The sequence below is a fragment of the Numenius arquata genome, chromosome 3 (genome assembly GCF_964106895.1).
Source record: "Numenius arquata chromosome 3, bNumArq3.hap1.1, whole genome shotgun sequence".
Classification (NCBI taxonomy): Eukaryota; Metazoa; Chordata; class Aves; order Charadriiformes; family Scolopacidae; genus Numenius; species Numenius arquata.
The window spans coordinates 25,797,254-25,824,546 of record NC_133578.1 but is presented as its reverse complement, the minus strand read 5'-3'; the positions used below and the strand labels follow the sequence as shown (position 1 = coordinate 25,824,546).

Sequence of the window (27,293 nt, the reverse complement as noted above, 5' to 3'; positions counted from 1 at the left end):
CAGCAAATCAGTCACTTTAAGACCAGCAAAATATAAATCTGCTTTCTTCACAAAGTAACCAGCACTAAATTTTGAGATGGTGAGGAATGCAAGCCTGGCTCCAGTGCAAGTTTTTAAGAAAGGAATTTACTTCTAGAACTGGCTAAATCAAAACTCCAGATCTAAAAATCTCAAGTTTTTGGGCACCAAGATTCGGCTCCAAAATTTAGTACTTGGGGTCAATCTCTCTTGGTATACTCTAAGCTCTCTGTAACCCTTTAAAGCTGCCTAAATTAAGCAGAAAACATGCAAGAGCAACTGTGTTGGAGCAATTTGTATGGCTGAATTAATTTCCCTTTGTCCCCTGCTTTTATGATGATTTCTAGGGAAATTAAGTGTAGCAGAACCGCCACTCCCAAAACAGACTAACACTATATAACAGCTGGAATTAGGCAGGGGAAGGACTGCTGACCCAGTAGTGTATTTCACATTAGCCTTGTTTGCCACTGATGGGCTTTTGGTAAGTATGGGAGTCAAGAGATAATCTGTAGTTGATGAGATCCTTCCCAAAAGATGAAGATAGTAATAACAAAGATGCATGATTTTTGTCACTATAATACGGATGTTAGGTTCTGGTGCCATCTGTGCATTAATCCTACCATAAGTCTGGTATTTTCAATTCCTCAAAGAATATTTTCAGGAGAAGACAATCAGAGCACTTGCTCTTTGGTAGATCTATCCCAGTGCTCTAGAAATTACCCTTACAAAGCTGTCAGATTTCTTAAAATTAAAATGGATTGCTAATTCCTGGAAGTGACTTCAGAAGCGGCGTTTTATTATCACCCTGGCATTTCTTGCTTACGCTGGCTGCTATTCAAAATCACCTTGGCACCAGAGCCCTGGCCTGCCTGCAGCTTCACATCACCTGGCATCAGTAGCCTGGAAACAGTCCTTTGAGATGAACAACCATCATGCCAAATAGCAGCATAAAACTAGACAATAAAATGTTTTCCTTTCAAGAAACAGCTCTGATGCTGTGAAGTGCTGTTGTCCTCTCCTGCTGTCTCCCCAGAAGCTGTCTGAGCAGTGTCTGCTCACAACAGGCACCCTTGCAGAGCCCAAAAGTTCCCTGTCCTCCAGAGAAAGGTGCTCTAGCATCTGTGCAGCGGCACAGCCCCATACAGCCATTCCTCTCCCACAGACTCACATGAGGTGGAAAGGACCTGTGGCCTGGTTCTCAGAAGACCCATGGAAAGGCTTCCAGCCTAGGACTCCCCTCCCGACTCACTGCCAACAGGCACCCTGCTGCCCAAACATCGCACCCACCTCCACACCCAGCGCTTGGCTCCCATCACCCTCCAGCCACTGGCACCAAGGGAAAGTCCTCTTAGTGTTTCTGGTTTCCAGACATATTTTGGGTTGTGGGCAAGAAGTTGCCTGCTAACATGCACTAAGCTGTCTTTTCTGCAGTTTTACATTCTTTGGCACAACTAAGAAAAGGAAAATCACAGGTTCGGTATCACAACAAAATGAGCAGACGTAACCGAGGCTGTAACCCATGAGGTACAGACAGATGCAAGAGAGCTTGTCTCTGCTGAAACACTAATATTCTCAGTCCTGGCAGCGTTACCCTGGTCTAGCTGTAAATGCGGCTTTGCTCACTCCTGCCAGCGCTGAGGCTGGACCCCAGTCTGTGTCCGCGCACACCCGCCAGCGCTGGCGTATGGTCCTTACAGCTGCTGCTGGCTAGCAGGGCTAGTGTCTGGCGAAGCTTATCTGTGCTGTAGAGAACTGCAAAACCTTTCTGTCAGCCCACCCACGCTGGCCAGAGCTGGCAATTATGTTGTTTATACAAAATACCTTTGATTAATGGTTAGAGAAATAAAAACTGTAGCATATGTTGCTCTCCATATAAAATCATAAGTCTGTCAGGCTTATGGTGCATCTGGCCAGGAAGGGGGGACAAAGATTTATTCCTTCTGTTATACCCTGTACCCTCCGTGTTTAGGTCTGGGCTCCGTTCATCATTTCCCCTATTACACTCTCAGCCAATTCAGAGAAGACATCTAAGCGTGGTCTCTGCAGCAAACCCCGCCAGGGTGTCTGAAATCATGAAGAGGAAGGTGGGATGCATTCATGCTGACAGACCGGGTGGTAAATCTTCAGTAGAGACAGGCCCTGGCCCAGGCACAGCTGGGACATCTGCCGTCAGTGGCCAATGAGGATCCCAGACAAGGCATTGGTTTCTTGTGCTCTTAGGGGAACTGAGGAAATGGTTTCCTTGCTCGAGGAGGTTTATGAAAGTCCTGCCTTATACATGGGACTCTCAACACCTGGTGCACACAAGCATTGAAAAGCAGTGTTGCCATCTTGGCTTCACAGGGATCTGTCATACCGGTTGTACTCACAGCCAAAAATCACACACCTACACCTGGTGTTCACACACACTGACCTGGCAGTTCTGTCTGTCTGGAGTAAAGGGACAGCAGCCCTCACCTCACCGTGCCCTCAGGAAAAGCTCTCTGTGGCGCCACCACTGCTGAACCCAGGCCCACAGAGGGGGACTCAGCACTGTCCACTCACTCAAATAGTCTTGGTCATCTTCTTCTCGAGTCCCTTTTGAAGATGTCATAAGTTAATACTTCTGAGAGTACATCCAAATTCACCTTTTCTAATTGCGTTCCATTACTTGTGAGATGCAAACAGCAGTGCTGGACGTGCGATAGCACAACAAACCAAGACTGGTCTTAGGGTTTTAGGGTAAAGCCTCAGGTCCCAGCCCACATATGTAAACCCACCAATATGGTTTTGTGCACTCCCTTCATTCAAGGGAAGAGAGAAGCACTCCCAGGGAGGCAAGGTCAGGTTCCACACCGACCCTAACAAACAGGTCATCTATAGGAAGAAATAGGGCCAGCTGCATGGGAGACTGTCAGATCTGGGGAGAGATGACCACAAGTCTTCTTTTCCCCAGGTAAGACAGCTAAGACAAAAGGGGAGGACTCAGTGCAGGGAATGATGAAGCTCAGTGCTTCAGCATTATTCACACTTTTTTCCATGCACGTCTTTTCTGAAAGTCTTTTTGCTGCAGATAGACTGTAATAACAATTTCTGTGGCATCCTCACAAAGATGCTTCTCCCTGAAAAGGGACTTGCATGCCCAAAAACTTCTCCTCCCCCTTCCCCCTCCCCCCCCCCTTCAAATAAATCAAGAGGATCTAATAGAAGATAATACCTCTCTCTGCAAGTTTTATCTCAGTGATAAATAAGACATTTGGACAGATTCTCAGCTGGCATAAATTTTGGGTCACTGAATCAAAGCCCAGTGGAGTTGCACCAATCTGGCCTATTGTCTGAAATGCAGATTAATAGAGGGACAGGACTCTAAACCAGGTATTTGTAGCCAAACCACAATTTCAGGCACTTCCTTGCCAGTTCCTTGAGCCTGGGACCATAGATCACAAAAAGTTACAATACAGATCAGAACAAAGTGCTCATGTATGGACAGCCCAAGCATGATAATTTTTAAGCAAATCTTTATAATGAACAGAAACAGAAGAAGCCCAAGAAGGAGCAAAGAAACAGTATAATCTATTGGAGTTAACAAATTCAAATACACAACAAAGTTAGGACCAGAGAGATTCTGCCCCTTCCCTGGTGAAACACAATATTTATCAGCAAGCTACAGGCAACACTGCTTCTGGACTCCACATGGCCGTATTTCTGCACGGCAGAAATCCTGCTAAACTTCTCAGCCCGGCAGAACAGAAACAAAAGCCAGTGAAAGCTATGAGACAGAGGTAAAGCCAAACAGCAAACGAACACATATTCAAGCTGTAGCTTAGAAAGAATGAAATAAAGGCCCAAAGCAAACCCTATTGTGCTCCAGGACTTGAGTGCTCTGCCAGGGCCCATTAACACCTCATAACTGTAACCCAGCACCCACAGAAAGAATTATATTTTCATATAAAACAACACAAAACCCAAGCTAAGCTCAACAAACCACCAAAAGGTAAATCAGAGTAGCTAATAGAAGTCAGACTCAATTACTTGAAAAAAAAAGGACATAACATGAAGCAAGGCATCCTGAAGCTTTGGAAGGGTCAGTTTGGAAAAACTGATGGATAGTCCTTGTTTTAGAGCCAATTATTAGCATAGCTGCTGGACTTGGACTTTTGGTTTTGTATGGGAAGAGCAGTTTCCCATGAGAGGAAATCTCCTCTTGGGTGCTGCCTGCCTTGTTGGCAGTGGAACTGTGGTATGGGGAGAGACCGAGAGAACAAACCCAGAAGCAACTACAAGGAAATTGAAGGGCTCATTGAGAGAGGGTTGTCCTTTGTCACCTGGGACAGGGAAGGGGGGGGGGGGGGGGGGCAACCCAATGGGTTAGTTGTTCTTTTCAACTGAAGGTTTTTCCCAGCTGTTTTCCGAGAACAATCTTTTCTGATGTTGCAGCCTTGCATTGCATGGTGGCACCTCTGGTTCTTGCCTAGGCCAGCAGTGATTAAGAGATGGCCCTGAACTGCAGTGTTTGTACAGAGACTTTGAATGTCTTAGAGTTTGGGATCTTTGGAGCAGTTCCTTTGGCTCAATCCACAAGAGAGATAAAGACAACTGCCAAAAGGGAAGCCAGTGAATTCATACTTATAGCGAACTGCCCTGTGCAGGCTGAATTCACATCAGAGTTTGTCACAGACAGCGCATTACTCATGGCTGGGCTACGGGCCCACCAAACACTTGAGGAGTTGCTGGCCTTTAGTAAGGCCATTAAAACCAAACAGCAGTAATAAATACTCCTGTTGTTATGCCTCCAGAAGGCCCAAAGGTTATACGAACTGGGAATCTTCCTCTGACTTCTCTGACCAAGGTTCCTCCAGATCATAGCAGACACTCTAAAAGAACTGATGGAAAAAGTTTGCCAACCCCAGCTGGAACTTTTCTAGGGTACACTGACATAAGTAGTGATCAGGTTGCTCAGTTTTTCCTATGAGATGTTATGATTGCTGTACATTATGCAAGCAATGGGAAAATGAAGACAAAGACTTGGAAAGGCATTTAGTCAAATAATAATAAAAAAAGCAGCAGCTTGCTAATTGCGATTGAAACTTTTGTGCTGATCTTAAACACCTTAAACTCATTTCAGAAAACTGAAATAGTAACATCAGAGTGATCTTTGGCTGCTGCATGGTGGTAATAATAGCAAATGCTTTTAAGAACAGAGAAGTCTAGCAATTCTAAGTAAATACTCTGTCATCCTTTTTTTTTTTCCTGACATCTTTCCTCTTCGCATTCAAACCTGCATCATCTGGCTTTAAAGTGAGAGTTAACTTTCTTTGCAGTCATAACGTGATATTTGACCTATAGTTAAATGAAGATTTACTGTATTTTCAGACTCCTTTTGTCCAGTGCTGGAGATGACAGAGGAGACAGAGACTCCCTTGTCCAGTATGTCATTCCAGCATGGATGGTAGGAGACAGCGGCAGTTTCATCAGTCAGCAAGTGCTTAGCTCAAGTGCTAGGAATTGGGGTTGCTCGCTCTGCCAGTGAGCATGCAGACAGCTTTTACTGTAGCTGCACATGATAAAAAAGTTGGAGTCTTTCTGAAAGCAGCTTAGGAAGGAAACAGACTAAACTGCATCCTCACGTAACACTTACAGTTATGGGCATGCCTGGAAAAAGGGCCAGAAACATCCACTTTAGTCCAATGAGAAAATAATGATACATGCCTGTGAAGGAGGGGAGGGACCAAGAGGCTCATATGCCATGCTGAACGCCCACTGCATTGATTTATAGGCCTGACCCAGAGCCCACCAGGCAGGCTTCTGCTCCAGTCACTGCTTACTGCATGCGCTGATGTATTTTATTGCGCTTCTGGCTTACTTTTTTTTTTTTATTCCCTTTTTTTTGGTTGGTTTTTATTTTGCTTGTTTGTTTGTTGTTTTGGGTTTTTTGGTTTTCGTGGCTTGTTTCTTTTTAACGGAAGAAAAGAGGTTAAAGACAAGTAAAAAATAATAATAAAAAAAATAGAGGTAAGATCATAAGCATTGCCAGTCTTTTCACAATAGATTTGTATCACCTAACAGAGTTCATGCCTTTTATTCTTGCTGAGCTCTGGTCAGCACTCTTCTCTGAAAGCAGTCATTTTGCATAGCAGTTAGTCTCGATCACATTCATGACCGCCCAATTTTCCTAGGCATTTTATACTTCCTGGGCAAAATCTTAAACACTTAAATGTACCTCTACTCACCATTGCATTCAACTCTGTTCAGCTGAGTTCACATGCTTCCTTTGCAAGGCCTCTCTCTTTTTGGTGAGCAAAACATTGCTCTAACAGCCACTGACATATAAGATGTATCTTTAAAAACATATCTGCACAGACTGAAATAGCCTGATTTCAAGCTTACTTGCATTCCTAAACCACATATTCTGATCCAAAATCTTACCTAATATACATTTGTACCATTTTTCTTCAACTGTCTCAAGGGACTTGCCAGATCTATAGCAAAACTTGCTTGGTCTTAGAAGTGAAACAAGTACATGTTGCACCAGACATTAATGCATTTACATCAGATTTGGTGAGCTTAAATTTGGAATAATTGTGGTTTTTTTCTTTGTTTTTTTTTCATATGCAAATTGATTGGTATGAACATTGGCATCTGTCTTCACTTTTAATCTGTTTAAAACTTCATTGGCATAGTCATATGAGGTAAGTAAATATTTTTTTCATGAGCCTATAAAACATCATTAGTTTATTTTTTCATCATGTCAGGTTGGATAAGTATCTCGCAGTGCCTGTACATCTTCATGAGACTTTTATTATTTATTTTGATTTAGACTAAACTAAAATGAAGACCTGTCCCAAAGCCTTGGGCTTCTCTGACAGTCTTTAAAATATACTGTAATAAAATTGAATTAACAGGCTCCCTCAGTGATTTCCAGATGGCAATACACTGGTAACAGCAGAGAAACCACAAAAGCTTTAGCCCCCTCTGTTCTGCCCCAGCGTTGTAGCAGATGCATCCTTTGCATCTGTCTCTCATCCCTAAGTGGAAGGGCCAGAGGGCAGTGGCAATGGGGCAGGCAAGAATGGGATCCTGTTGTCAAAATAATAACCTTGCCCATTCCCAAACACCAGAGGGGAACATTGGCTTTGCAGGCTAGTGCTCGACACTGCAATTTTTGAGAAACAATAGCTCCAAGGTAAATAATTTAGCATTTTATCCACAGAGACTTTAACTATATCTAGTAAACTAGAGAATTAATTACCAGTACATCATCTGAATTACTGAAGGTAATCAGCATTAGTTCTCCATGTAGACTACCTTGATGTGAATTAAGCCACTACTAAGTACGCAGCTTTTCCCTGGATTTAAGGAGAGAAGGGTCTACACTGGGCACATCAGGAAGCACAAGCACAGATCTGCTGTAGGTTCATTTTCCAGCTGATGTCTCTGGAGTGCCCCAGAGTGGACAGTTCTGACTCAGGATGCTGGATTATAAATCTCATCTTTTGTCTGGCTGAAATAATGTAAACTATTTCCTTCCAGCTTTATGAACTGGGCAAAATCAATAAATTGTTGTCTTTGAATTTATCAAATGCCAGGAGAACCAACAACAGAGAAAAACGTTGTCCTGCACGAAAACGTCTGCACAACTTTGCCAGTGTCCCTAACATCCAAAAAAGAAAGCTGCCACCAGAAGCACAGGAATTGTTTCTGCTGATGTAACCTGCACAAGAAACTCAGAGAAAGAATGCAGTATTGTACCCACACTGAGCAAACCTGTCCTAATACCTTAAAATGTATCGTCCTTGCAGCCTTTGCAAGGCAACACTTGATAGAAATAGAGTAATTTTCAGTCACAAAGAGGTGAAAAACTGATTTTTGTGCTTGAAAGCAACTATAGTACCTATGAAAGAGGTGACTAACCTTGCCAGCCACCTGCAGATGGCACCACTATAGATGAAGAGTGGCATTTTGGATGGATTGTGAGATGTGGGCTTGATGCATTACAATTAGTGTGTCTTCAAAGACAATGGTAATTGAAGGGGCTTGGTAGTTGCAGGATTGAGATCACAGTTCTGCAGACAAATGGGATGGAGAGAGAGACTGAGCAAACTGTGCAAGCAGAGGTAAATACTTTCTCTAAAGTCAGTTTTCTGTTCCACTCAGGTGATTCTTCCTTTTGCATCTATGGCAAACATCTATTTTGGGTACAAGATGCATCTCACTCACTTTACTCCTCCCTGTCCTCCAACAGGACCTCCTTCCTCACAGATCACACTGGAAAATGCTCTTTTACAGGAATTACAGTTTCTTCAATGCAAAGATAATTCATTCAGAAGAATCCAGAAAGGAAATGAGGGTTCTCCCTCCTTACCCCAGCAGATCCTGAAGCAAGAGGGACGACCTTCTATTTTACCTTCAGTGAAGTCAAGCAATACATATAAATGATGTCAACAGGTGATGCAACTCAATATAATCCAAATGTTTTACTCCTGCTACCATTGCTGTTGAAGTACGGAGAAATGATGCTCTGGACACCGAAACTCACCAGTTAAATAATAATAGTTAAACAGTCCCAATGCCCGCAGACAGCATCCTTGCCCCCACGGTCATCCCTTCTCCCTCTTGCCCCTGTGTCTCCGTCTATGCCAGGTCTTGGCTGATCTGCATGACAGCAGTGGGGGCTCTGCAGTGCAGGCAGCTGCCTCCTCACAAGGGCTGGGCAGCCCTGGGAGCTGCAGGACACCCCATGGTGGGGCAGAGGCCTGAGGCTTCCTCCCCTGCAGTGAAATAAGGAGACCTCTGGGCAGCCCTACGTAGCACTGGTGCCAGATGGCGGGGATCTGGGGAGCTGTAATGAGCTCTCTGTGGTTTCCTTTTTCCACTATATTCCCCCTTCTTTCTCCATGGCATCCCTAAAGTGAAGGGCATCAAACACGAAAGCCACCATCACAGTTGGGAAAACACAGGTATGCAACTTAAGTAAATATAATTCAGTTGTACCAATAAAATTGAAAACAGAGAAATGACATAAAAAGAATGTACATTATTTTAAATTACAATTTTTTATATGTTCACTTTTATTGCCTCACTCTTTAAAATAAATCCAGGACCTGATTTTACTTTAATAAAAGTTTAATTTCACATCTTGGTTTCAGTTCTGTACTCTTAATTTATTCTATGGCCAACCTTCCGACAGGAAAAGAGCTAGAGCAGCTGGGGAGTTTTACAGGCAGGTTATACCCCAGTCACTGTGGTACAGTGGTTAAGAGCAAATTCAATTGTAGCTTCCACTGTATAGGAATGTTTTATTTTTTTGTTTTACATACGTATTGTTTTGAAAAAGCAACAAAGATTGAAATGGAGCCTTTCTTCACATCCAAAAATGTAAGAGTGCATGTCAATGTTTCACAGTCCCATGTTTCAAAGTGGACAGAAATGGCATACCAGAGAGAGGTGTTAAAACCAGGGCCAAACCCAGAGGACATAATACAGAAGTGACCCGCAGCAGCACCACAGAAAAATCCTGCTTTCAGAAGCCTCAGCATACCAAGCAAAATTTAGATTATACTTTTTTTTAATTCTTTCTTACAAATATCACCAAGAGCACAAAGGCGAGTAACAATCTCTGCCCTTGCTCCACAGCTGAGCGGTTCCTAACCTCAAGCTCGTTCAACATACAGAACACAGATCCACTAGCAAAGTCGGGTTGGATACACGTGGGTTTGCTGCTTATAAACAAGAGCAGAACACGATTTACAGAATGGTTATCATAAGCAACTAATATAACTCCGCAGAAATGAAATAGCCTCTTCAAGTCATTTAGGACACACAGGTATCATGTACAAATCCTGCCTCCACACATCTGAAACATAAGCAAAAGCCAAGGGGGGCCCACAGACACACAGATACACCTTGAGGGAAGCCAGACTCCGCACAGCTACACTCAGGTTGTCTCCTGAGCTCCCTGTTTCCCCAGGGAAGACCTGGTTCTCCCAGCCCTGGAGCAAGCGCTACCCCGGCCCCTCTCCAAAGGCCTGTCTCCAAGGGGGCACTTCATACAACTCCATTTTGGCCCAGGCAGGGGAGCCTTTGCTGCTCTGCCATCACCTCCAAGCCCCTTTCACCACAGGGCCTCCTCAGAGCACCCTGTACAGCCAAGGGCGGCCCCGCTACAGATTTCTCCTTCCTCCACTCATACCAGCCATCTACTCCAAACCCTCACATCACTATCAGCAAGCAGCCAGGAAGGCAATAAAATCACCAGTGTCCTTGACAAGTACATCCTCTTACCTCAACAGGGAGAATCCTGCCAGCCCCTGTCTGCTCAGTTTGGCCATACTGCCCCATGGAGAGCAGCCACTCTCAGGGGGCTGCAGCTCTACCTCACCACACGTCCAGGGCAGGAACCGGGGGATAAAGGGACCAGGTGAGGGCTGATCCCTGCCTCCCCACAGCTGCACCAATCTCTTCCTCACCTGGCACAAAAAATACAGCTGAAACCCATTGTCATCACTGGGGAGGGGGGGAGAAACAGGTTGAGTCATTTGTAGTGGGGAAAGGGCTGACCATCACCTTTCAAATGGGCAGCCTCAGGCAGTGGTTTCTGGCTTCTTTCTCCTTTGCCCAAACAGTCCCTGCCTGGAGGCAAGCGCTTTCCCTCCATGGCTGCTAGGACAGGTGGGCTGCGTTTGCCCATGACATGGCGAATGCAGGTGAGATTTACTCGGGCAGGGCTGGAAACCCTGTGAAGGACTAAAGCTGCCTCTCTCAGGACCAGAATATACACAGCAAGAGCAAGAAAAGCATTTTAACTGGCATAAAATGGCAGGCGTTTGCAAAGGCAGAGAATGAACACAGCCCTTGTGAGGCAGCTAAGCTCTCTGTGTGTTGAACCCAGGCAGCCCAGCCTGGCGGGAGATGAGCAAACCCCTGCTGCCTCGGCATCCGACTCCCCAGCCAGTTTCCTGGGAAGGCAGCGCATGCAAGCGTTTTGTCTCTGAAGGGCTTATTTGCAGGCAAGGAGCAAATCCCGTCATTCAGACTCGCAGTAGAAGTGTACCGCCAGGGTTACGACTCAAGATGCACCAGCACCAAACACAGCTCTGCATGCAGAGGCTGATGGATGCAAGCACACTTACTCCTGGACACTGGTCCCTGTGTTTATACAACCTGCTCAGCTCGCTGTTAAGGGAATTTGCATTTAACATCAGTGGTAAGTACTTGTGCTTTGGCTGCTGAAGGTCTTGCTGATTGCTGTAGTGTCTCTGCAATGGTGTAACTCATCACAAATGCATCATTTACCACAAGGTTCCCTACCCTGCCCCTCACAGCTGTTCTGACTTCACTGTTATGTTATGCAGCTGTAGCGTATTGGCATGTGGATTTAAAATAAACGAAATAAAAGGGAACTAAACCAACACTTTTGTTCTTCTACCATCTTTTCGAAGGAGCGGTTAATAGTCAGCCTATTCTTTTTGCAACAGCAACAAAGATAATTTTGGTTTTGGTAAGGTAAATCACACTGTGATAGAGGTTGGGTGGAAGGACCCAAAGCACTGTAGGGTGGCTGAGCAGGGCAGCCCACAAACGCTCAGCTATTAACACCTGAAGGCTGACAACTCAAGCCCAGATACGTAGGGGAGTCTTACAGGAGCTACCGAAAAGAACAGGAAATAACGTCATGTTTTATTCATGTCCGCAGAGCAGCACACAGCTCTACAAATGAAGAGATAGTGATTTCCTCTCATCAGCCTTAAAAAAGTACTAAATTGTAACCAAGGCAGCAGATTTGTTACCATCCTAAATTTATCATTTCTCTATAGCAACCAGGTCCCTTCTGCCTGGCTGTTGCTGCCAGATGTTCATTTCAGTGTAATTTAGTCATACATGCAAGACACTGGCTTGCACTGCCCTTGCTCTGTTTTCCCTGTTAGCAATTCTCTTTGCTTCCTGGTCACTATTTCATTAGCAATAAGTCATGCAACAGACAGGTGAAGTTGTACAAAGGAGTTTTTATTAAACGTGCTGATGGGCTGCACTGCCTGCTGAAGCTTTGCAGATGGACAGCCTCTGCCTTCCAGGCTGCGATGCTGACCTTTGCACTGCACAGGAGGAAAAGCCTTCTTGAAAGGCTTTCTCCACTGGCCCTTGGGCAGCAGTCGCTCCTCTCCTACATATAAGACAGTAAACCCTGCTTTCTCAACCACACACTGGGTACCGACGTGGAAGGAATCTATGCTTGTAAAGGTAGAGCGGCTCTTCATCAGGAGAACGGCCAGGACTTTGTTAACACACGTACAGACCCAGCTTATGGCTGTCTTTTTCCAACATCTCTGCTCTTTCCACTTCTCTCTCTTCCCAACCCCTTTTCACAGCTTGTTCTTGTTCCCTGAAGACTGTTTTTAATACTATGCTTTAAAGGGATCTTACCTCTTAAGGAGAAGGCTACCAACTACAGTCCATTTGAGGTACTTCTGCATGTATAAGCTGAGCTTTAATGCGATCTCAAGGAAGCCAGCAGCTTCTGTTCTTCATGTTCCTGCGCTAAAATGTGCTAATCTGTAAAACTGAGCACACCTAAGAAATTAGACGTAACAGCTAACAAGCATGAACAGAGAAAGACAAAACGTTCATTTATTAAGAAAATCTCAATCAAAAAGAAAACCGACTGGAAGAACAGTATTGTCCTGCACTTCCAGAAGCAGCAGTACTAACAAGCCTAGTTTGCCTTATGGCTGACCCACTCATCAAAGTATTTTAAGGGACCGAGAAGAACCACAAGGCAGAGCACACTGACCATCTGAAGTGGATGAATACCAACTAACATTTGGGTTTTTACCATGTGGATTCTCTGGTAATAACAAGGGTTGAGCTGCCATTTCAGCTTTTATCTTTCTTGCCAGCCCAAAATAGGGTTGGGATTTTCCACTAAAATCTGCAAGAATTTAATATGTTGAGGCTTCCATCTTATTTGAGTTTGAAGCTGTCCACCAAGCTCAAAAGCTTTGATGGGGACAAAGGCAGAAGAATAAGGAGCAAACTAAGCAGCAGAGGGATCGCATTTGCTTTGTTTTTCCTAGCAAATTAGGGCTAAACCCAGAATTCTGCCCTAAGCAAGTCCTGGAACAAATTTTAAATACACCTGAGACTATGCTCTAAGCCCATAGTGTTGTCAGTATCGTGCTTAAGTCTTGTCAACACGTGCCATTCTAAACCTGAGATTTTCATGCCGCGTTGAGCTCACCCACGTCCTCCTTGCATTTGCTTTCTAACATTAGCCAGATTTACTTTCCTTAATGACCAGCTTTTATGGCCTCATCTCTACATATATTTACCCAGCTGCTCTGTATTTGCTAGGTGAGCATGCGTGTCACTTCACGTTTCAGAAGGGCTTTTAACCCTCGCCTCTGGGCAGCCAGGATTTCCTGCTCGGCAGCAGCAGGAACAGAGAGAGACAGGAAACCCTGCGGGCTGCTGCCAGGGGCTGAGGGAGAAAGGTCAGCGGCTGTGTTTGTGCTTTCTCATTACTCCCACGTCCTCGGGCTTGTGTCTAGTCAGGATTGCATTTATCAATGCCACTATCAATAACCGATTTATGCATAACAACTTATCAAATTGCCCTTTTATGTTTTCAGTATTTGCTGAAGTTCATTTGACTACATAACATCAATGCTGTGCATTGGCTTCAGATGGCTTTGGATATCATCTTGCTGAGCTAGCACTGACTGGTGCGATAGCAATGCCAGATGCCCATATGCTCAGAGCGCCTGTGCCACCCACAGGAATAGAGCCAAGCCCGGCCAGCAGCCTGAAACGGGAGCAGCTTTATCAAGGTCCTGTCTTGAGACCATCCACTTTTTATTTTGCTTTGTAGAAGCATCTTGGGAGGTCGGCCACACAAGCCACGTGATACTGCAAAGGCCACGTGATACTGCAAAGTTGTGACAAGCATTTGACATTCTTCATTATTAGTTTAATTTTAAAATGTGATTTTTAAACAAAGTCATCTTTCACTTATTTCCTGTTTTGATCTGAAGTTCTAGAAGCATCAGCTTAAACTTTACATGACTACAATCACATCATAGGGTTTTGTCCTACCATCTTTTTTTATTACCTACAACTTCATTGCTGTAATCAACAATTCCAGTTTACCCTTTAGAAGACTGCTATGATACTTTATAGCGCTACAATAAATAAATAAATTTCAAAGCTGTTACATCCCAGTACCTGAGGACTATTGCATACTACCATGAATGTAGAAATAGGCTGAATGCTTCTCAAATAGGAATGCTGCAGTGGGGTTTCTGAACAGTCAATTGAAACAAATTTAGCTTTATTCTGAATCAAAATTAAACATTCATAAAAAGCCCAATGCTTTGTTTTTCCAAAGTGCAAAAGCAAATTCACAAATGAAACATTTCACAGCATTTCAGTAGAGGTACCTGTTGTTGCAACTTGTGTTGATAAATATTGCAAGTAACAATGAGATATAAAGTTTTTATCTCCCTCAGATTTTCAAAACTGCATTTATAATTTCAAAATGAGTGCAACAGTATTTTTAAAAGACAGAATGGCAATTATTTTTTAAAAATATCTTCGACCACCTCTGCTTAGACCTGAAAGCTGAACACGAACAAAGCAACCACCTGCCAATTCTGGTCTCCATAAAGAGCCTAGGGAAAGACAGCAATTTATGTTAAAGGTAATGTGGAATTCAGAGTCAGTGTTGGGACTACTGAACAGTGAGCCCATAGTGTTTACACAGCTGCGAGTTCAGGTCCAACTTTTTAAAAAACTTACTTAGACAAAGGGAACACTGATGAGATCTGGTTGTCATCCTGAGAAGTATATCATCATCTGAGATCTCCTCCAATTTGAGACAATTTAGATCTAAGTAAAAATACTGCATTTTTACGCTGTTAATTGAAGAGAAACAAATAAAATGTTTGACTGTCAGATTAGTTTTCTCCTTCCTGCGAACAAACACACACAAAAAATATTTGTGTAATATTGAAAAATGGTTATAGTTCTACAATTTAAACCATGTCATTACTTCTCCTATCCCCTGCATACTATGACTTCTGCAGTTTTGAATAGTACTCATTGAGGAAAATGCATCAACATAAGACAACTCAACAGCTCTTTCAATCAAAAATGTCATTTCAGCCATTTTAGCTTAAAGGGCGTAAAGGCTTTACAGCAATAACAGAGATAACTGAGAAATCTCTTCTGCTCACCTGTGGTACATTCTCGCACACAGAACTTTCAAGCAGATTCCAGAACCTGTAATAAGCTTTAAATGAGACGCATGTGCAGCAGCAGGACACTACATACCTGTTGCAATAGCCTAATGCAACGGTTCTTTGACATATGGGGAAGTTAAGTAAGGTAAGGGATGCTCCTGTATTATATGGAAAGACATTCCAAGACCAGCTGAATGTGGTCCCTTTGCTGCCCAAACAGGGAATACTGAGGAAGCTATATTTCTGAACTGAGTTGATTGGTGTTCAGGTGTTGTTTTGCCCTTCCTTTGCTGATGTCCCCTCATTTTCCTTTTTTACTTTACCTGGGACACAAAAGCAGAGCTTTCTTTAGCATACCTTTACAAATTTAATCTCATTTCTCTCTGCAAGTACCAAAGCCTTCCAAAGAGTTCACTACCAAGTTAAAATGAACCAAAGATGGTAAGTTAGTAGAATATATTTGTTTAGTTTCAGCACAGAAACACATAATTGTTTAGGCCCATTTTCTTTTTATTAATAATATAAGGTTCTATAATCTCTTAACATTACAACTGAAGTTTTACAGTTAATCTCACACTAAAATGACAAACACTGTTTGGCTTTATTTGCAGAAAGTTAAATTACAACCTTGATAAACATACATTTCCAAGATTGAGAAGCAATTGTGTTTTCTGGATTTCAGTGCTAATATATCCCTGCCTTTGAAACTGGTTTCAGTTAGTTAACATTGCTACGGAAGAACTATTTGGCCTGGCCTCTGTTCACAGCTGTAAGGCAAAGATGACATCTTTAACTCAATCAATATATTGTAAAGTCAAGTCAAGAGGAGACATTTTTCTTTGACTGTAAGATTTAGACCCTGGATCAATTTCTAACAGATTTTCTTCTTTCTTTTATAAAAGCCTCTCTAACGTAAATACATTTTGCAGTCAAGCCCTACTCACTCTGCACCTTCCCTCCTTCAAAGAGAGCAGAACCTGTAACTGGAAGCCATGACAAGCTTAATTAAAACTGCTTGTAACTTACTGCAAAAATAGTCAAGCAAATGAAAAAGTAATGTCTTATGCCAAGATATGCTTCTGATGTGCATGGATCAAACTCCATCTCTGATCAGGCTGGAGCTATGGGGACTGAAGTCTTTAGAAAGTAGAAAATTCAGAAGGAAGAGTGGTGGAAGACTTCAGAATTAGAAAAGGGAAGATTTCTTTTAAATGGGTAAGGATCTGCATGTATCTGGGTCTTCTGAACTTGCATTACTCTTTTCTCTATTTTCATTAGGAATTTAAATGTGAAATTAAAGACAATCAGTAATGCATTTCAACTGTACTTTCACTAAGCTCTGACCCATCCATAAGACAGAAAAATATTTAGGAAGACAGCAATAGGGTGGCCATTAGAAAAAAATATCCATTACATTTGTAGTTAATCTTTTCCTCAGAGCTATCCAGAGAGATTGGTTTGGGACACTTATGCCTGTTATTTCACCTTCCCATAGGACAATCAACATGCAGTAAAAAATCTCTACTGCATTTTAAATCACTTCAGAAGCCAGTAACTATTTAAAGGTTAGAAATAGAGGGTGTATGAGTTTTTTGCCTGCGCAATTCCAATATGAAAAAAGGGATGGGGAAACCACAGTCAAAAAATTGGGAAGGACAGTGTAGAGCTGTATAGTACTTTCAGTCAAAATCTTCAGAGACTGGTATTACTGAGCTATGACTACTACTTTTGGTTCTGCTTGTGCTGTCAATTCTGCAAAGACTTCACATACTTTCCTTCAAAATTGATTCTTCATAGTTAAACATATGCTGTCATTGAGGCACGTAACCACCCTTCATATTCACCAGCTCCTAGAAAGGTTTCTATACAAGTCATCAGCAAGATGCCAGCTGTGGCCATCTAGTCACCACCGTGCAGCACACGAACTGAGGAAGTCCTCTGCATAAACAGGTACAGATTCACTTTGCTGAGACACCATTGTGTACCTAAGGAACGCTTAACCACTGTGTTAAGAGTAACTCTCCTAAAACAGACTACACCTATTGTTTTGGTTGCTGCTGAAACATGAACTCTGAGGGCAAAAACCAGAAATACAAAGAGTAGGTTTTTATGTTGAAATGTGAAGCAAAGACCATTTGAAATAAATCTAGCTGCACTTGCAAATATCACATTAACATTCTGTCTTATGACCTGCAGATCATAAGAAGTCTTCGTTAAGTACCTTGACAGCATGCACTTTAAAGTGATGTTTTGAGTCTTCGTGTTTTTTGATCATTTTAATTATAGAATTGAAATAAATTTTTAGACTAGTTCAAAGTTGTCTGATATGCAGCATTTTTTGAGCATTTTATATTTTTTTTTGTATACGACCAAAACAGAGCTAATTAGACAGTCTTCTAAAATAGTTTAAAAACAAAAATGCAATTTTATCTTTTTCTCCTCATTAAGGGCACTACCAATACAAAAGGTGTCCAAACTGACACTACAGAGCTGTGAAGCAGTTGGCTAGAGACAGTGTCCTCAAAGGATAGTCTGTTTTTTTCCTATCCTATGCAATCATATACATTAATTATCAAAAAGTTGGATAATTTGCTTTAAGAAAAGAACCCACCTTAAAAATGGATCATGAGTATTGACAAATACTTTTAGTTTGTTTTACTGATTAAGATTCAAGTTTCAATGTAAAAATGCTTACTCTCACACGATACTGATCAAGAAAATATTTCATTTTCTTAAAGTTAAATGGACAATTAAAATTGTGGCTATTAGTGAAGTAAATAAATGATTCATAAAGGCCATAAGAAACTGTACAAAACTAAAATGGGAAATATCACTTTCAGGATGACAGTATGTTGTCCACTTAAGTGTTTTATTAAACTGTTGAGACTGTTTCAAAAGACAGTGCTGGGCAGTTTCATTTGAATAGCCAAAACTTTTTTTTTCCCTACTGAAAAAGATATTTTGCATCTCTGCAAAAAAAACAAAACAGGAGCAAAAACCATACACACTAGGACTGAAGTACAGATGAAGGCAAAGTTTTTTTTACAAACCTGTTTTCAACATACAGTGAGAAATGTCCATTGTACAAAATTTAGTGACTGACCTACAATTAATTTAAGATTATCCCAGCAATGCAAATACAACTCAGAACAGCTCAATTGTGTAAGATTTTCCAATAATACTACAGTGGGAAACTACTGAGTTTTCAGAATTAGTTTGAGTTACATTGTCTCTTTTGATCAAAGCCTACATTTGTACTTTAGGTATTCACTGGTTACAAGTCTGTTACATACTTGATCCTTCAGCAGAGTAAAATACTCCTTGGTGTTCTCTCATCTGTCTCCTGGCAGCTTCCCTTTAGGAAGAGGCTGGGTTGAGCAGCTGCTTCTGTAGAAAACACTGTTGTCAGTCTTTGTTCTCCTTGCAGGGGATGCTTTAGTGAGAAACATCTGGCAGCATCCAGCATTGAAAATACTGTCAGCTGTGTTGCCTAACCAAACTTAGAAAACCAAATTCACATTTCCTGGTTGGTAATATGCTTTGTGCCCAGTAGGTTGTTTAAGAGTTTAAGAGCTTTGTAAGTAAAAATCCATAAACATTAACAGTGATGTTTAAACTTTATTAGGGGGAAGGGGTGGCAAAAAAAAAAAAAAAAAAAATCAAAGTTACTAGTTTTTAAGGTTTAGTCTATGTTATATTTGATTACTGGGATATCAATACAATGAAAGTGGAGGAATTTCAACAGTAATTTTGAAGAAGTTTTAGTACATCATGTTGTGCAGGGCTTTATAAAAGATTTTTGTTTCCAAAGATGTTATTGGGGTCCACATATTCCTTAACAGATCTCAGCATTCCCAGGCCAACATCAGAGATGCTCTCCTTCATCCAGCGCTTCCGCAATTTCCCTACTGGAAAAACAAAACCAAAGTGTTTCAATATATGGCAGGATTCTAGGAGCCAATCAATCTTGTGACCATGAATGAATAAACACTGTGTGATAAATGCTTTTATTCAAAAATGAGAAATGTTTTGCTTTATTTGATTTATTGAGCCCACCAGACTATCAAGCTCATTAAGCTCAGCATACTCCCAGAGGAAGACTGTGTTCCACACTGTCTACTTTCTTTAGAAACTATGAAATTTAGATGAAGCTTAGGCTGAAATTACGTTCTATTAAAATAAGGAATTGGTAGCAACTTTTAAAAAGCCACCAAGCTCATTTTAAGTAGGAAACTGAAGAGGAGATTACTAAAAAGCAAAAACCCACAACTCCTGATTGCTTTAAAGTGAAAACATAACCCGAATTTAAAACAGTATGGGTTTCAATAGCAAAAAAAATGTTTTCTAAGGAGTAGGCTTAAAGCCTAGTTTTAAGTCATCAAAACACCTTATCTCATTTAAAAACTTTTACACGGGCTGCTAATTGCTCCTACCATTACACAAGAGCTTAGTTTCCCATATAAAAACAGATATTCACAATACACACCAAATACAAAGCAAAGCTGAAACACCAGCCATTTAAGAACTCATTTCATTTGTCTCACAATAGTCCTGTTAAATGGCCTAGTGATCACATACTAATTAACCAAGTCATCAACTCTGATTTAACAGATCATTCAAAATAAAGGACATTTTTTTCATTAAACACACTATAGCATTTAACTTGTCAGCCTTAAACACAACCCATTTGTGAGTACCACGCGATATAGTAAAGCTTTGAGAGACAGATGCTTTAAGAGTATCTGAAGCTACATTCAAGCCATCTTTTGTGTCCTGTTCTCAAGGTAACCATCAAACTGTCATCAGAATAATAAATTACACGGACACCCCTGGAGAACAGAGTATATTTGTTTATACCTTAAGGAATATGAGCTAGTCACAATGCCAACTGAAAAAGCAAATAATGTGAGAAAGAATGAAATTTGCAGTTTGCTAGAAAACAACTATTAGCAGCATGCATGTCAAAAGCAAAGATCATAACTGAAGGACAAAAGAATTTGTTATTTGGTAGGAACTGTGGTTGTATTTTGCAGCCCACCTCAAGAAAAATTCCCCATCTGTAAGTATACCATCACTACAATTTGACTGTCTGAGTAAGCTGATGTAGCTGAATTTTATCTGGGATACTTTAATACTACTACTAAAGGAAAAAAGAATCATTAATGTGGCTTGACCATCACCTCAAGTCACTCACACTGGCTCTTAACACAAGCAGTTGAAGAACAGTCATTACCATTCTCAACTGTTATCTGTAATATAGTTTCAATGAATGTGTCCTGTGGTTATGGATGTAATTGTCCTGAAAAGACTGCAAACAACTGCTCCAACAAGATGGAGCACATTAGAATCACAGCAGGATGCCCAACAGCTAGCATGCCTGCCTCTTTTACACCTCCAGTAATAATGCAATTCCACAAGGAACTGAACTACTGTCTGAGCAGCACCAAACAGGCGTTGCATATTTAATGAAGTCGCTCACCAAGTGCTGGAAAACAGAAGGTGCTTGGAGTGCATCATTAGTTCTGTCAAAGTGATAATTTACACATCTATCTTGTCAAATTTTCTATGGTTTATACTTTTGCAATAATAAATCTAACATACATTTGATTAGTGAACTGGAAAGAAAAAGAAGCTGTACTACAGTTACCAGCAGTCCTTCACAAACATGTTCAATGAAAAGATTTTTAACCCCTTGATAACAGTAGGTTAAGCCCCTGTTCCTGCTGTTCATGTCAATAAGATATACAGGGATTTTTGAAGCAATCTTGCTCTTAGAATTCTAGGCATTTATACAGAACTGACACAAGAGTGCACAGAATCAGATTTTATCCAAGCACCTACCACTTACGGATTCTCCAACCCAATACTTTTCTCAATTAAAAATTGAGATCAAATTCACCTGATTCTATACGCTATATAGTAACATTATTAATAAGGTTCTCAAATCAATATAACATTGTACAATCAATTTGTAGTAGCTTAACAAGTCACTATTTGTCAAGATGAAGTACAACAGAACTAGTTTTTAAGTTTTACAAGCGGCAAGTGCCCTGTTCCTGAGGTGTGCTGAGCAGTCTAATGCTTTAAACCATTCATTGCTAGGAATTCTTCAACCTGAAGCCCAGCCATTACATAGGTACAAACACCCTTGCATGACAGAGAGTCTACTTCACACAAAGTGCTTCAGACCAGAAAGCCTAGAAGCTTGTTCAGTAGAAACTCTCAAAGACGGTCCAACACCTATTCTATTTTTGCAGTATTTTCAAGCTTTATCATCATTATAGTTGATGAATGAAAGAGAAACATATGAGCTGGATAAGTAACTTTTTCCCAGTTCTGATAGATGCTGGTCAAACCCTGAGCTGTTTCATTAGAAAAAATTGTTCATGCTTTCAGTGCCCTTTTCAATCTGTTAGGGAATAAAATACACTTTGGTGAAGTGCAGCCATATTCTGTGCTGCTCCAGTAGGACTCACCCTTTGAAAAAAAGCCAACCAAGCAAACATGTGCTGACAAAAAATGACAAGAGTTTCCCATGTGCACAAATTTTCAAAGAGAAGTGCATTAGATGGACAGCACATACCTGCTGGCAACAAAGACAAAACGGGAGTACAGCATGCCTGGCTCATAAAGGCTACACTTGCTCATCTTTGAAAATGCATCTGTAGGGCTGCAAATAATCTGGGTGCCAAGGATGGAGCTAGCAAACAGCAGGCAGCAATTGGTTTTCTCATGGAATATGACGTACTTGGGCACACATGAACAGTCTTGTAAGGGAAGTTTTAGTGCAGCTGATGGGAATAACTCTACACCCATGCAGAACAGATGTATAGCACTGTGTGGTCCCAGGGGAAATAGGCTCTAGTGGCACTGGACATGGGCCTAGACTTCCTCTGCTCCAGCCCTGTCAACTCCAAGAGGCAGTTATTGTAGAACAATAGCTCTGGCAAAAGGAGAAGCAGTAATGGGTCATAAGAAGGATGGGGTTCTTCCAGCTGTTGTATACTCTTCCTGAAGCTGGCTGTCTCTATGGAAAGCATCTCTCTGCTCTTAGAAATCACTTAAGATATTACTCTTCCAGAGAAAACTCTGCAATACTGAGAAAGGTCAGTGCATTAATCTAATACTGTGGTAGTGCTGGAGTACATTGGAGTAGTGGACCTGTAGTCTATGACACAATTAAGACCATCACCATAACATCCGGCACATTTTCATTTGATGTCTAAACAATTTAAGTACTTTTGATGAATCAGAAAGTCCTTTGCATTTATTTGGTGGAAAAGGCACTGAAGATGACTATTCTGTTAAGACTTTCAACAGACCAAGGAAGAAAATACAACTGTGTATATTGTTTCACATGTGAAATAATATGATACCCCAGGCCTCATCCCTAGAAGTGTTGGAGGCCGGGCTGATGGGACTTTGAGCAACCTTACACACAGCAGGGGGTTTGGAACTAGATGATCTTTAAGGTCCCTTCCAACCCAAACCATTCTACGATTCTATAAAGTTACTCTGTATCTGATAAGCATTCAGTTTAAACTCATTCTAATCAGTAGAGCAAGCTCTAGTTTTAAGATGAAAGTATGATCAGTCTCCAGTGCTTAACTTAAAGGTAAGAAGATACTTTTCCTGTGTAGAGGAGAAAACAATGTGTCCAACTTCCACCATAAGGGAATTTTATAATTCCAGATTTTGTAGTTTGTGTGGATTAATTACTGCAGTGTATAGCTTAAGCCACAGGCTCTTAATGATGTAAAATAACTGCAATGAATTGCAATATCAAACATGCAATTGAATGCAAATAAGGTGTAGGGTTTGTTGGGGTTGTTTTAGGTTTTTGGTTGTGTTTGGTTTTTAGGGTTGGTTGTTGGTGGGGTATTTTGTGGTTCTGGTGTTTTAAGGATGGGTTTTTTGGTGGTTTTGGTTTTTCTTTAAGTTTTCCTACATAAAAAACTGCCAGGAAATTGATACTATACCTAAACCTGTGGAGCCTGGGCTACGTTAACCTTTATTCTAGTCAATCTGTCTAGAAAGGAGAAGAAAATTAGTTATGTTAAGTGGCTAAATGGGGCTATTTTCCTCAAACCCACAAACTGATAATTGTTTCCTTAAGTAACCAGTTTTAGTTAGAACATTCTGTGCAATGGAAATAATCTATCATTAGTTTTTACACTGTTTTAGATATGGGCTTAGCTTGGTAATACAGAAGGAATCAGGTCCAAATCTAGCCACCTCCTTTCTGATGCCATACCCCAAAGGGGTTATAGTTGTATTTATACACCAGTCATACCTACTGATACTTCCTCAGCACATTATTTAATGTATACAAAAAAAAGCATGTATTTTATGAAACAGGAATTAAAGAAATTGTCCTTCGTAATGCTGCTTTTTAAATGCTACGTTTCTAGAAGCTAACTGTGGCTCTAGCAACACTTACTTACATGATTCTCAAATCTACAGAAACTGGCCAGACAAGCAGAAGGATCAAAGCTGTGATCAAAGATATGCACTATCCTTTTCTAAGTGTGGGACACAGTCAAGGCAAGGTGAAAAATATAATCAAGACTGTAAAATCTCATGTAGGAAATGAAGATAAGGAATGTGACAGCTAGGATATCCAATTCCTGAATACCTTTCAAAAACTTACCAAGTCACAAATTATGTCATAGCATTAGTTAAAAGCGACAAATGCGGCAAAAGAAACCACTTAAGTCACACATTAGAAGCTACTTTAAAACCACTAAGAAGCTTTTCAGCAGTTTGTTAACAACAAATTTAATGAGAAAGACATACCACATTTGGCAAGACCATAAAAAAAAATAATTTGATAGACTCTTCTAGAAGATCAGTTTCTGATGAGTGGCTGAATTCTGGAGAATGGCTGAATTCCCCCTAACAATTACCAATTAGATTTAAATATTTGAAAGTCAAGAGTGAGAAAGACTTCAAAAAAGACAATTTGATTAACAGACAAAACTTAAGAAGTATCATAGAAATGATATCCAGATTTATAAAAACAAAAAACCTGGATATTCTATCCCAAAATACAAGTAATTGTTACATTGAAAGAATAAATTCATTACACAGATCCGTAAGTCTGGCTTTGCTACAGCTTCTTGTGTCCATGAGATGCTTGCTGTAAAAGGATGTTGTTATTGATACACTCCTGCAATTCCTTTGTTGGAATGTTGTTGTTATTATATATTGCAAGCTGTGATCTTTCATATAATCCATTAACAAATAAAAGTTAAGCTTCTTACAAGTTTTAAGTCTCAAATGTCATCGGGGGGGGGGGGGGGGGAGGGATCTTCTCACAGTATTGCTACCTTGCCTAAAAGTGACAATGTTTTTCATTAGCCTGGAGGGAGAGGAGGAGAGACGTTGAGATTAAAATAGAATCCAAAGTAAAGTCGTTCTGAAGTTATTCTTCATAAAGTTAAATGTATAATGATTTCAATTCTTTGTAGATTGTAGCTATGTGTTTATCTGCAGTTAATAGATCCCCAGATGCAAAATAATTTAGAGCTTTATGCATCTCACTGTCATATATGACCACTTCTTCACTCAAGGAGTGTATGGAGATTGACATAAGCAGGCTTTGTATTTCCTATAGCCTCAAGTCCCAGACTACATCTGTTTTCTTTGATACACAAAACCAGAGTTAAAATAGCTCCATTTATCACAGTGTGATTGTAGGCAGACAAACCAGCCTGTCTGCTTCCAGATAGTGAAAACAACTGTTATTAATCACAATTACAAGACAAATACTAAAAGAAATTGCACCAGTATTTTCTTTTACCCCACACAATAGACCAGTCTTAGCAGTGCTAAGAGTGACAAGACCTGAAGGTCACTAAATAAAACTGATACTATTAGGCTAATTCTCAGCAGCAGATCTACTAAGCACTGGAAAAAAAAATGGATCTTTAATATTGTACACAATGATCTGCCAGACAAAACCACTCAAAGCAGAAAATATTTCAGTATAAGAGGCAGTCATGCATACAACAGGAGCATAAAAAGTCTAACAGAAACCAAGTTTTTCATATCTGTGGAGTCAGAAAATTCAAGTGTGCAAGGGTTTGAAAATGCTACATAAGAATTTTTTTTCTTGTTCAACATATGCTGTAAGCAAGGTTTCATATGGTGAGGGCAAATACATTCAAACATGTGACAAGCTCCAGCTGCATACGAGTTAATAGGTGAAATGCTAGTCACAGTAAAATACAGCTGCCACAGCAGGGGAGAGCAAAATAGTACATCAAGGGGGTAATTCCACATTCCATGTGCAAGAATTGACCGGTCCACTATACCACCATATTAAAGATTTAATCAGAGGACAATAAGAGCATATTAAAAAATACTGAAACTGTTTTCAGTCATGTTATCACCTACACATCTTTCAATATCCTGATATTGCTAAAGCAGAGTCCACTTCAGTTTCTATCACAGAGCTAGATGCCTGAGAACAGCCCTAGCTAAGAGTTGCAAGTCCAGGAAGTCACCAACATGTTTTAAAGCACAGTTTATGCCCTTCAGTTTTCCACACACAGAGCTTCCTTAGAACTACAGAATTTTAACCTAGTTTGAAACCATTAGACTTCATCTTTGCTCTTATTTCTCTGGCCAGACAATTTCCTAAGAAAGCAGAGAGAAGAAATGCATTAAGTTAACCAGTTTAAAGAAGCTAGCTACACAAATCAAACTGACTTCACAACAAGTCTTCCTGACATCCAAGTTTACATAAGACACCTGCAATCCAATTCTGCAATCTGGATATTTGAGAAAAGCAAATATAAAACATCAGATGATATACATGACATTGGTTCTTAATATTAAGCACAAAATAGCTTGCAAAGAGGGTAGTAACTCAGGACAAGTAATTCCCAAACTCCAAGAGAGGAAACTGAATAACCAGAAGTTAGCAGACAGCAAGCCAGTAATAACATTAATTATTGCAACAAGTGGTAGATTGCAACACAGCCCTATTTAAAGTCACTAGCTCTTCTATGCAGATACTTTCACAAAGTGCTCTGGAATTAGGCACTAGCAGCATTCACGTAGCCACAAGGGACACTAAACTGTCTTAAAACTATGAACTCAACTGAGGTCTTTGTAACCGAATACATCTTTAACACAAAGTTCAGTAGAAGGTGCTTAAGACAAACTGATCAACCTGTAGACTCCCTATCAGAGGTTTGAAGCTGATGCTCATAAATACACCATGTGTGACAACATCAAGTAAACCAGGTCTAGGGATACTTCCCCATGAAAGTCTGATGAATAGGTGAGAAGTCTCTAGAAAGAATGCCTGTGAAATATTTTCCAAAGTTCTATTACAAATTTTTTTATGCACTCATGAATATTTAGCAGTATCAAAGTATCAAAGAGATTGATATTAGACTGAGAACATTACCTCCATGGTGATGTGACAGACTTCCTCCATTGGCAAGTATTTCTTCTCTAGCAGCCCTCTAAATTGGAAAGATGGGGTATTTATTCCAGAGCAAATGCAGGAGATGTTTGGTTTTAGTGAAATACTTGCTATCATACTCATTTACACAGTTGTACAAAGTTTCAGAAGTAATTAGGGTACAGAATACAGGTAAACATTTTCATTCAAGTCTACAGATAAATGTGAGCAAGGTTTTTCCAAAGAAACATTATCAAAACCAAGCCATTAAACCAGCATCTGTTATACAAATCTATTATTCCAGACTGGAATCTTCTGGATCACTTCCCTCTTACCAAAACTAAAATAGTCTAGTGGCTGGGATGCTCATCTGGAAGATGGTTAAGCGCCTACTGATAAGGAAATGGCAATAAAGAAGTTTGAAAACAGGCTCCCCACAGTGATTCAGGAGCCTTATTTAGGCCAGAGTTTAGACCCAGGTCTCCAAGATTCTAGCTGAGGAAGTGAGATACTTTACAACTGACAACTCTTTCACAGGTGAAGTTTGTGGCAGAAAACGAAAGTTAGATTTTTCGGTTAAGAAGTATTTGAACAATTTCAAGCTCTAGAATATTCTTCCCCATCCAGCTCTGATTATGAACAGTTAA

The 27,293-nt window shown here is 40.7% G+C and overlaps 1 protein-coding gene across 1 annotated transcript in view; it reads right to left on the bottom strand.

Moving 5' to 3' along the window:
* Positions 1-15,725: 15,725 nt before the first annotated feature.
* AGPS (alkylglycerone phosphate synthase) overlaps positions 15,726-27,293 on the bottom strand; it is a 58,809-nt gene continuing 47,241 nt past the window's right edge. Inside the window, exons 19-20 of the mRNA XM_074144863.1 lie at positions 26,650-26,707; positions 15,726-19,138 (exon numbers count right to left, since the gene is read on the bottom strand). Coding sequence (XP_074000964.1) covers positions 19,017-19,138; positions 26,650-26,707 — 180 coding nt within the window. The 3' untranslated portion in view covers positions 15,726-19,016. The remainder of the gene's footprint in view (positions 19,139-26,649; positions 26,708-27,293) is intronic.